General features: G+C 44.2%; 1 protein-coding gene across 1 annotated transcript; it reads left to right on the top strand.

Annotated features, from left to right (window-relative positions):
- The first annotated feature begins 536 nt into the window (after positions 1-536).
- Positions 537-817, top strand: LOC137371016 (dolichyl-diphosphooligosaccharide--protein glycosyltransferase subunit 4-like). Its single transcript, XM_068032918.1, has one exon. The coding sequence runs from the start codon at positions 565-567 to the stop codon at positions 697-699; it is 135 nt and encodes a 44-aa protein (XP_067889019.1). The 5' UTR covers positions 537-564; the 3' UTR covers positions 700-817.
- The last annotated feature ends 11575 nt before the right edge of the window (positions 818-12392 follow it).

The raw sequence follows: 12392 nt of genomic DNA, 5'->3' as shown, positions 1-12392 counted from the left end.
ACACGCAAAACCAGCACAGACACATCAACACCCTGATGCCAAGCACACACAGAGACACCAACACCCAGATACCAAGCACACACAGAGACACCAACACCCAGATACCAAGCACACACAGAGACACCAACATCCAGATACCAAACACACACAGAGACATCAACACCCAGATACCAAGCACACACAGAGACACCAACCTTCAGATACCAAACACACACAGACACACCAACATCCAGATACCAAACACACATAGAGACATCAACACCCAGATACCAAGCACACACAGAGACACCAACATTCAGATACCAAGCACACACAGAGACACCAAAAACACACGCAGAACCAGCACAGACACACCAACACCCAGATACCAAACACACACAGAGACACCAACACCCAGATACCAAACACACACACAGACACCAACACCCAGATACCAAGCACGCACAGAGACACCAGAAACACACACAGAACCAGCATAGACACATCAACATCCAGGTACCAAGCACACACAGAGACACCAAAAACACACACAGAAGAGTGTGAGTTATAAATCTCTCCGGGAGGATGATCACAGATGTACAACTGGTGATCTTTGCCAACATGCTCGGGGTATCCCTTTTTCTCCTTGTTGTCCTGTACCACTATGTTGCTGTTAACAACCCCAAGAAGCTGGAGTACTGGTATAGCACAGGAGCATAATACTGTGACAGTGTGAAGATTAGGACCAATAATAAATGGATTACTTGAAAGACGAAAGATAGCTTAATCGATGAAGCACAATGCACATTGGACTTTGCCAGTACTACAGTAAACGACAACTGCTTGAAGCGTATTTTGTACTGAAGAAATGTGCCTTGTCAATAAATATTTGACTTTTTAAAATAAAAAAAACACCCAGATACCAAGCACACACAGAGATACAAAAAACACACGCAGAACCAGCACAGACACACCGCATACACACTGACGCAGATTCTGTTTTCTGTGTGTTATTTCTGGAGTCTGTGTTAAGCTGTAGTGGTTGTGTAGAAAAAACATTTTTATGTCTATTACTTACCTCACTGTTCAATTTCTGTTAATGGCATTTTGTCATATCAAAAAAAATGTTTAGAATCAATCTCTTTATAATCTCATTTCCCAGCAGTGATTATCTAGTTCTGATATCCTGAAGGTACTTATAACACTCGATTGAAATAATATTTATTGAGAGCTGTACTCATTCCTAAAGAGGGACTTTAGTATACAGCAGCAACACGGAACCAGCTGATATAAATGTCACCTTTAAGTAAATCCCAAAATCTGCCATAAAATTCACCTCCTGCGTTAGTGGGAGTAGAGCTAGTTTACAGAACAACAGCATGCAAAGCACAATCCTTAAAATCTTTTCAGTAAATGGGGGGAATCACATTGTCATTAATGTGAAATTCTCCTGAAGTCGTTCCAGTTTTCATCACAAGGGCAGCTGTTTGAATAAGAGGACTTTGTAGAGCTAAAGGGGTCAGAGATGTTTTTTTGTGATAGTTACTGCACGTTACAATTTCTTTCACTCTACTTGACTAGTGAGACAAGCTGACAATGATGGCTCTTGCTGAATGATGCAAGGTTAAAGCGAGACCTCTATGAATGACAGCCGGTACTAAGAAGGGTGCACTATGGTGAAAACAAGAAGAATATGACGAGGCGGAGCACAACCTCCTGAACATTCATGTTCAATCATGGAACAAGCTGATTATCAGCAAGAGTTTAAAGAGGGACAGGCTTTGAAAGGCCAAAAGACAATTTGTTGTGTTGTTTGTTCCGGTTTGTGGTTAAGTTTGAACTCGTGTTCTGGGCGGTTGATAATTTTCTCCAGTAGAGAGAATTGGAGGATTCAAACTATAAAAGTAATTATATATTATTCATAAGAGCAGTTTAGTGAATCAGATGATTAATTGTGAGCCCTGCTCACTAGCAATGGAACCTCTCTTTGCACCGCGCCCCTAGTATATACTGAGAGATGCTGTAATTTCTATACTGTCCACAGCAAAATCTATAACCTATATACATTTCAGAATATATCCCTGTTTCCAAAGTTCATCTGCAGTCTTTCCAGTGGATCCTGGGCCTAGGTTAAAGTGGAGAACCTCCACATGTTCACCCATAATAAGCCAATCCCTGGCCTTGTGCCAATGTCCCCAGAAAGCAGAGCCTCAGTCTTTCCTCCCTTGGGGCATTGACATTGAGGGGGCGAGGACTCCCTCAGCTAGCAGTTCCTGATCTTGGGTCCATCAGTCGGGAGCTGGTGTAGGATTGGCACAGGTCAGCCAGTCTCACTTGGTGATGAACCAGCCTAAAGGGGCAGAACAGAATCCACCTGAGGGTTCAGGCCTGGCTGAGGGGGAATGGAGTGGACATTTTTACAAAGTATTTAAAGTGCCTTCTGTCTCAGACAGCCATTTGGACGGAGACCAATAACCTTCAAGGGAGCTGCACACACCCTCAGGACCGCCACCCCCCACTCACCCCAGGCACTCCACCTCCTCCCCAGCTTCTGGGGTCTCTAGCAGGAAGGCAACACAAATCGCCAACTGCTAACTCAGGCAGGCCCTGACCCCTCACCCCCTGAACTTTGCAGGGTCAATGACGGAGTTCTGTGAGGTTGTGACACAGCACTTAACTGAAGAATTCACCCCCCACCACTTTGCTCATAGATGTTCCGTGTGTTTAATAACACCCTCCACTTCCACTCCTGTCTGTAAACTGATGATCTCACATTTTAAAAAAACCCTGAAAACACTCAACCCTCCATTCCTCACCCAAACCAGCAGCCAAAGTTTGCATATTGACAGCTTCAGACTGTGATATTTGCACTATTACATTTCCAAATTTTTATGGATCATCAACAACTTTATATCGAGCTCCACCATTCCCTCACCCACGCCCACTCCTCCAGTTCTCTCATACTCAGTGAATCACCAGATCTTCACTTCCACAGACTAATTGCCACATCTGGTCTTCAGCCTGGGAAATAGGAAGTATTTGTGGCTGGTGGTGAGTGGAGGGGGGTTGGAGCAGGGGAAGACACATGGCCTCACTCCTCCCTATCTCTGTAATCTCCTCCAGCTCCACAACCCTCCGAGATCTCTGCGCTCCTCCAATTCTGGCCTCTTGTGCAACCCCAATTTTCATCATCTCACCATTGGTGGCCGTGCATTCAGCTGCCTGGGCTTGAATCTCTAGAATTCCCTCCTTGAACCTCTCCACCTCTCTTTCTTCCTTTAAGATGGTCCTTAAAACTTATCTCTTTAACCAAGCTTTTTGGTCGTCTGTCCTGAAATCTCCTTACGTGGCTCAGTGTCATATTTTATCTGATAACGCTCCTGTGAAGTGGCTTGAGATTTTTTTTTACATCAGTAGTAAAGGGATATATAAATGCAAATTGTTACTAGTTTTCCAGGTAGGGACAGCAATGAGCTTATTTTGAGGTCTGTGGGTAACCAACTATAGTCCCACATCCGCACATCTCTAAAGATAACTGGGGCTGATTGATTTTATTCTCACAATAATGAAACAAGTTTATCTCTCCTGAAATTTAAAGGAATTTCTTTTGTTATGTTAATGTCACAAGGAATCTTTCCAATCCACTTGTGCATGAGCTGTGGTCAGCCCAGGGTCTTTTCAATGTTCTCTCAGGGGAACAGTTGTCTTTCCAACAACAATGCAGCTTAGATAGCTGTCAATTCACCCAAACTAATGCAATGACATTACTGACTTTATCTCCTTTTCAATCGCTTTGAAAATGCTTCTTTTGAAGAAAGATATTGTGTAAATAATGATTCTATAGTTAACTAAACAAGGGGAACAAATATCTCAAGAACCCTGAAACTCAACGTATTAATTAATATTTGGAAGTGCATTATGTTCAAATGAAAACTTTATTTTAATTTTTGTCTTTTCTCAGAATTTCCTTTGAAAGCACACTGCTCTGCTTCTGTTAAAATTTTCCAGTGGCAGAAATTTGGAGTTGAGTTGTGAGTTAGTTAGTTCTTTTGGGAATTCTCGAGCTAACATATTATGGGATACACTGAATCATCTCTTGTTTAAAGACATTGCACCAATCAGATTAAATATGTGCTATAGTTCCATTGATTTTCATTATACTCTAAACACATCCACTAAAATGACAATTAGAAATATTCTCTATTGATCCTATAATTCACTTTACAAACTACATTCAGGCCAAACTCTGAAGCTGGTTCATGCAAAAAAATTGAACTGTGACCCCCTTCACTGACGCAAACGGGTCGAGGAAACCACACCTGACACTGATTATACTGACCCCAGGGGTCAGTACTAGGACTACTGCTTTTCTTGATATATATTAATGACCTAGACTTGGGTGTAATGGGCACAGTTTCAAAATTTGCAGATCGCACAAAACTTGTAAGTATTGTGAACTGTGAGGAGGATAGTGATAAACTTCGAGAGGACATAGACAGGCTCGTGGAATGGGCGGACAAGTAGCAGATGAAATATAATGCAGAGAAATGTGAAGTGATACATTTTGGTAGGAGGAACGAGGAGAGGCAAAATAAATTAAAGGGTACAATTTTAAAGTGGGTTCCACAGCAGCAGAGGGACATGGGTGTATAAGTGCACAAATCATTGAAATTGGCAAGGCAGGTTGAGAGAGCGGTTAATAAAGCATACAGTATCCTGAGAATTATAAAAAGGGGCATACAGTACAAAAGCAAGGAAGTTATGATGAACCTGTATAAAACAGTGGTTGGCCTCAGCTGCACTATTGTGTCCAATTCTGGGCACCACACTTTAGGAAGGATGTGAAGGCTTTAGAGAGGGTGCGGTAAAGATTCACAAAAAAGATTCCAGAGATGAGGAACTTAGAGAACAGAAGATTGAGAGGAGATTTGATAGAGGTGGTTAAAATCATGAAGGGTCTGGACAGAGTAGATAGAGAGAAACTGTTTCCATTGGTGGAAGGATCCAGAAGCAGAGGACACTGATTTAAGGTGAATGGCAAAAGAAGCAACGGCAACATGAGGAAAAACATATTTACACAGTGAGTTGTTGTGATCTGGAATGCACTGCCTGAAAGGGATTTGGAAGTAAATTCTATCGGAACTTTTGAAAGGGAATTGGATAAATACTTGAAAAGGAAAAATTATGGGGAAAGAGCAGGGGAGTGGGATTAATTGGATAGCTCTTTCAAAGAGCCAGCACATGTATGATGGGTCAAATGGCCTTTTTCTGTGCTGTATTATTCTATGATTTCTAACCTGACCCTACTGATAGCTGTGACCATCAGCTATTTGTTTCTGTTGTTGGGAGGTATTTACATGCCTACTTTGTCAGGTCTGTAGCTTTTGTTATTAATTCCATGAACATCACTATGGAAACAAAATATTTCAACATTTGTACAGCCATAACATGTGCGATTAATTTCTTTTTCGGTATCCAGATAAAAGTGCCAGTGGTGATTAACATGGCTACAGTTTCCAGGACAACAAATGAAAGATTAAAAAATATTCTAAATAGCAACATTTAATTGGCACTACAGATGTATACACCATTAATAATGATTTCTTCCAAAGTTTTCCTTGTTTAATAAGAGCCCTATTAAACCCTAGCTATAGGGTTTTCCTAAGTAAAAAGTGTTTCTGACAGAAATAGAGGAGTGGGAGAGACTTTGTGGTATATCATGATATTGTGCAATTGTGTAAAAGTATCGATTAAAATCAATGGAAATTTAAATGTGAGTATGAATAGGTGAATGGGGCGAGATGTGAAAGGGGGGAGATGTAATCACTGTACTCAATTTTTCCCCCCAAAAATATACTTTATTCATAAAATTTGTAAAAGTACATTACATAACAGTTCAAATTTGACATTACACAAAGTGCAATACACATGAGTTTCTTTCAATACAGTGCATGAGGTGCCTCAACATGCTTGCCATTACAGATTATATTTACAATGTACATTTACATTCCATGTCAAACTTTCTCTGGTGCATACAGCCCGAGGGGCTTTACACGGGTTCCAGCCCCTCGGTATACCACGGTGGGAGAGCCTTACACAGTGGCATTCGGCACAGACTCAGTAAGGCATTCGGCACAGACTCAAGGAGATGTCTCCGCTCCAGCATCTCATTTGATTATCTTTTCCCTCTGTCTTCTCATCACCCAATCTGGTGCTCGCAGCAAATTTTATGTCAAAGGCTTTTCATTGGCTGGTTTAGTTTTTGGCCAGTTCAATCAAGCCTAGATACTGTGATTGACCTAGAGCTGGGGGTAAATTCCCTCGGGAGTTCTCCTACTTTGGTTAAGGGGGTTATCTCTGAACATTGGACAAAGTTACAGCAGCAGAACAGGGGAACAGATTGACAAAATTCACCCCGTCGGCTGCTTCATAAATTACAAGTCTGCTTCCAGCAGAGAGGTCCAGTCAGGTAACCTCAGTCACAAGGTGGTAAGTGTTGATGGCATCTGGGGTTCAATTTACAAAGTGGTAACTGGTGCCAGTGTCTTTCAGGGAAGCGTTGGCAATCTGCAAGAACTCTCCGTCCTTACCTTAAGGGAAAATTTGTTTTGTTTTCATTTTCATTACAGAAACATTTGGATAGAAAATTCTTGGGCTAATTTTAACCAATGCACCCAATGGGAAATGGATGGCTTTGGATCAACCGTCCGTTTGATGTGTCCCCATTCCCACTGCTTCATCTTTCGGCTCCAATACAGGGCAGCTAATCCCATCCTGGCCGTTTCCCACTGGGGAGATTAAGTTAAAATTAGCACCGGAGTGGGACCACAATTTTGGAAGGAAAGAAATGCTGATATCTTCACGAATTCTCCAAGACACTAATCTGTTGCTCAACAGCTGCTTCCTGTGACTGTGCCCACAAACTCCAGTGGAGTCAGTGTTGAGGTTCCTGTGCCCGTTAATTCCCCTATGCATCCACTTGTCGCTACAAACAGATCTTGGTTTTCTGGTTTAGGATTTATCTGCCAATGTTTACAGTGCATCATAATTCCATTCTTGGCACAGAAACTGCACATCACTGAAATTGAGAATAGAGAACCTTGCAGTCGACTTAGAAACAGAAAGTGCTGGAAATACTCAGCAGGTCAGGCAGCATCTATGGAGAGAGAAGCAGAGTTAATGTTTCAGGTCAGTGACCTTTCATCAGAACTGGCAAAGGTTAGAAATGTAATAGGTTTTAAGCAATTAAAGCAGTGGGGTTGGGGGGGCGGGGTGGTGGGGAGAGAACAAAAGGGAAGGTGTGTGTTAGGACAGGGGGCGGGAGAGATTAACTGACAAAAAGGTCATGGGGCAAAGGCAAAGAGAGTGTGCTAATGATGTGGTGAAAGACAAAGCATTAGCGCAGAGAGAGTGTTAATGACAGAATAATGAACAGCCCTAGCCAAAAGCACAAATATGAAAAACCCGGTTTAAGGCAGGCACATGGTAAAAAAATATATAATAATAATAATAATAAAGGGCCAGTCATGCTCTGAAATTATTGAACTCAATGTTCAGTCTGGAAGTGCCTAATTGGAAAATGAGGTGTTGTTCCTCGAGTTTGTGTTTATGTTCACTGGAACAGTGCAGCAGGCCAAAGACAGAAATGTGGGCATGAGTGTGGGGTGGGGGGAGGGGTTGTGTTGAAATGGAAAGCAACGGGATCATGCTTTTGGACTGAGTGGAGGTGTTCCATAAAGCAGTCCCACAATCTGCATTTGGTCTCCCCAATGTAGAGGAGACCACATTGTGAGCAGTGTATACATATACTAAATTGAAAGAAGTACAAGTAAATCGTTGCTTCACCTGAAAAAAGTGTTTGGGGCCCTGGATGGTGAGGAGAGAGGGCAGGTATTACACCTCCTGCGGTTGCATGGGGAGGTGCCGTGGAAAGGGGATGAGGTGTCGGGGGTGATGGAGGAGTGAACAGGGTGTTGCAGAGAGAACAATCTTTTCGGAATGCTGACAGGGAAGGGGAAGATGTTTTTGGTGGTGGTATCACACTGGAGGTGGCGGAAATGACAGAAGATGATCCTTTGGATGTGGAGGCTGGTGGGGTGGAAAGTGAGAACAAGGGGAACCCTGTCACGGTACTGGGAGGGAGGGGAAGGGGTGAGGGTAGAGGTGAGGGAAACAGGTCGTTCACAGTTGAGGGCCCTGTCAACCACAGAGGTGAAGCAGCGATTTACTTGTACTTCTTTCTATTTAGTATACTGTATTCGCTGCTCACAATGCAGTCGGCTCTACATTGGGGAAACCAAACGCAGACTGGGTGACTGCTTTGCGGAACACCTCCGCTCAGTCCGCAAGCATGACCCCGAGCTTCCGGTCGCTTGCCATTTCAACACCAACCCCCACTGCTCCCACATTTCTGTCCTTGGCCTGCTGCAGTGTTCCAGTGAACATCAATGCAAGCTCAAGGAACATCATCTCATTTTCCGATTAGGCACACTACAGCCTACTGGACTGAATATTGAGTTCAATAATTTCAGAGCATGACTGGCCTTTTTTTATTATTACTTTATTTTGTTTTGTTTGATCATTTTTTTTACCATGTGCCTGCCTTAAACTTGTTTTTTCATGTTTGTGCTTTTGGCTAGGGCTGTTCATTATTGTGTCATTAACACCCTCTCTGCACTAATGCTTTTATCTTTCAGCACATTATTAGCACACTCCCTTTGCCCCATGACCTCCTTGTTAGTTAATCTCTCCTGCCCTCTGCCCTATCACACACCTTCCCTTTTGTTCTCTTCCCCTCCCCCCTACCCCCGCTTCATTTGTTTAAAACCTATTACATTTCTAACCTTTGCCAGTTCTGGTGAAAGGTCACAGACCTGAAACGTTAACTCTGTTTCTCTCACCGCAGATGCTGCCAGAGCTGCTGAGTACTTCCAGCACTTTCTGTTTTTATTTCTGATTTCCAACATCTACTCACAGTTGACTTTCTGAGCTGCTGTATCTATGAGTCACACATATTGGGAAATTGGGAGAGGTCAGTCTCTCACTGCTTGTTCATTTTTTCTTATACTGCATCGCTGCAACTGCCTTCAGCATTCACTAATTCAATCCCTGCTACCCTTTAACCTCTAAATATATTCTACCTCTCACTGTTTGGTCAGGTGTAAGCATTATACCATACACATATTTGGCAGTTCCCTGAGCAAATACTCTTTCTATTATTGTGTTTTAGTGAGAATCCGTAGCAGGGAGACACAGAGAAAAGTCCAATTCTAATCTTGGACAACAGCTTCCAAACCCATGACTTTTACTGTCTAGAAGGACAAGGTCAGCAGGCACATGGGAACACCACCACCTGCAAGTTCCCCTCCAAGTCACAAACCATCCTGACTTGGAACTATATCGCCGTTCCTTCAATGTTGCTGGGTCAAAATCCTGGAACTCCCTTCCTGACAGCACTGTGGGTGTACCTACCCCACATGGACTGCAGCGGTTCAAGAAGGCAGCTCACCACCACCTTCTCAAGGGCAATTAGGGATGAGCAATAAATGCTGGCCTGGCCAGTGACGCCATGAATGAATAAAAAAGTCCCCCACAGCAATTAATAGATTGAAGTGATGAAGAGGTCAGTTCTGAGGTATCGACTCATGCTGTACACTGGGACTTTTAATAATTGAGCTGAGGTGCTTTGATGATTATATTTCTTGCCAGCTAGCCTGTGTAATTACACTGTGTTTTGTGCTTAATGCGAGTATCTTGGGATCTGAGTGCTATAATATACTATCTGCAAGTTATTAGAGGGATGTGCACCTTGGAGTGTAACACTTCAATCAAGACAATTATCAAAATATCTAGGCAGTCTGATCCAGTCCCAGACCCGGTCCCTAAGCTAATCACAGCTGGGGTGGCCCTGGCTTAGGAATCTTGCTGTTCACTGACTGTGGGAGAAGATAATGTACGTAGGTGCTTGGTGAGGACTGGGGTAGGTATGGATGTGATACCTCCAGCAGTCAAATAGCCAGCGAATGCTCAGCAGCAAAGATCACAGGTGAATAATGGCCACTTGGGTGAGATGGCGGAGGGAGTTCAGCTCCCATGGACCTAAACCTCAGGTGAAGTCAGAAGAGGAGCATTGATGGGAAAGAAGATATTGATCCTGCAAGTCTGGCTATTGTGCAGTTCAGTCAATCCAAGATTAATCCATAGGCTGATATCACTGTGAATCTGGGGATGATTTACAGTGTTTGCTTTTAGCATTAACACTGAATAAAACCTAATCATTGCACTGCAAATTCAATGGAATCCCATTACAATTGTGTCTGGTTCCAAAGGCACCACACAGCGCAATGTGAGTCAACAGCTGATTGCGAAGAAGGTTCTGTGAGTGAACAATGGCCCGTGTGGGAGGCTTAGACGCAACTCATTCCTTTCAGCACCCAACAAGTGGCATTGTCAATTCTTGCCGAGTGTGTTTGGCATCGTGAGCTGCAGGGACAAACCCGACATCGACCTGAGTTGTACTTTTTAATGGTGAAAATTAGGAAGGGAAATGTAAAAAAAGAGATTTTTGGGTTTTCAATAGAAATCTGTTGAATTTAAGCTAGGTACTTCTGTCCCTTGAATATAGGGAGAGGGTAGGGAAGGGGGATTATAATGGATAACTCCAATGGAAGGGCTAGTACTGTCACAGTCACACTGGGCTGAATGGCCTCCTGTGCGATAAATTCTACATTTTTACGGTAGCTTCTTGGGAAATCTGGCACAGGTGTTCCTATTGTAGTAATAAAACCCATCCTCAAGGAAGAGAGCGAGGGTTAGGGTGGGGTTGATTGTGAAGGAGAGGGAGAGGTTAAAGGAGAGGGGGTGGACAAAGGTGAGGGTGAGGATGAGGAAGAGAAGGGGGAGAAGCAAGAGTTGTGGAAGAGGTAAGGCGATAGGGAGGGAGAGGGGGAGGGGTGAGGCAGGGGGAAGGTGATGGGGGTGGGAGGGGAATGCCTTACCTGGTCTGGCCTACATGTGACTCCAGACCCACAGCAATGTGGTTCACTCTTAAATGCCCTCTAAAATGGCTGAGCAAGTCACTCAGTTGGATCTAACCACTACGCAGTCAATAAAACAGAATGAAACTGGACGGACCACCTGGCATCGACCTAGGCACTGGAAACAACAAGGCAAACCCAGCCCTGTCGACCCTGCAAAGTCCTCCTTACTAACATCTGGGAGCTTGTGCCAAAGCTGGGAGAGCTGTCCCACAGACTAGTCAAGCAACAGCCTGACATAGTCATACTCACGGAATCACACCTGACAGACAATGTCCCAGATACTGCCATCACCATCCCCAGGTATGTCCTGTCCCACCGGCAGGACAGACCCAGCAGAGGTGGCAGCACGGTGGTCTACAGTAGGGAGGGAGTTGCCCTGGGAATTCTCAACATCGATTCAGGACCCCATGAAGTCTCATGGCATCAGGTCAAACATGGGCAAGGAAACCTCCTGCTGATTACCATTTACTGCCCTCCCTCAGCTGATGAATCAGTACTCCTCCATGGAGGAAGCACTGAGGGTGTCCAGGGCGCAGAATGTACTCTGGGTGGGGGACTTCAATGTCCATCACCAAGAGTGACTTGGTAACACCACTACTGACTGAGCTGGCCAAGTCATAAAGGACATAGCTGCTAGACTAGGTATGCGGTAGGTGGTGAGGGAACCAACAAGAGGGAAAAACATACTTGACCTCGTCCTCACCAATCTGCCTGCCGCAGATGCATCTGTCCATGACAGTATTGGTAGGAGTGACCACCGCACAGTTCTTGTGGAGACAAAGTACCATTTTCACATTGAGGATACCCTCCATCGTGTTGTGTGGCACTACCACCGTGCTAAATGGGATAGATTTCAAACAGATATAGCAATGCAAAACTGGGCATTCATGAGGCGCTGTGGGCCATCAGCAGCAGCAGAATTGTATTCAGCCACAATCTGTAACCTCATGGCCTGGCGTATGCCCCACTCTACCATTACCATCAAGCCGGGGGACCAACCCTGGTTCAATGAAGAGTGCAGGAGGGCATGCCAGGAGCAGCACCAGGCATACCTCATAATGAGGTGTCAACCTGGTGAAGCTACAACCCAGGACTACTTGCATGCCAAACTGCATAAGCAGCATGTGATAGACAGAGCTAAGCGATCCCATAACCAACGGATCAGATCTAAGCTCTGCAGTCCTGCCACATCCAGCCATGAATGGTGGTGGACAATTAAACAACTAACTGGAGGAGGTGGCTCCACAAATAGCCCCATCCTCAATGATGGGGGAGCCCAGCACAACAGTGCGAAAGATAAGGCTGAAGCATTTGCAACAATTTTCAGCCAGAAGTGCCTAGTTGATGATCGATTTCGGCCTCCTCCTGAAGTCC

The sequence above is a fragment of the Heterodontus francisci genome, chromosome 6 (assembly GCF_036365525.1).
Source record: "Heterodontus francisci isolate sHetFra1 chromosome 6, sHetFra1.hap1, whole genome shotgun sequence".
NCBI lineage: Eukaryota > Metazoa > Chordata > Chondrichthyes > Heterodontiformes > Heterodontidae > Heterodontus > Heterodontus francisci.
The sequence above is the reverse complement of the archived record's forward strand: the minus strand, read 5'-3'. Positions and strand labels throughout refer to the sequence as shown.

Excerpts from the sequence above, each read along its gene's own strand:
- LOC137371016 (XM_068032918.1), top strand. The coding sequence starts at position 565 with ATGATCACAGATGTACAACTGGTGATCTTTGCCAACATGCTCGGGGTA.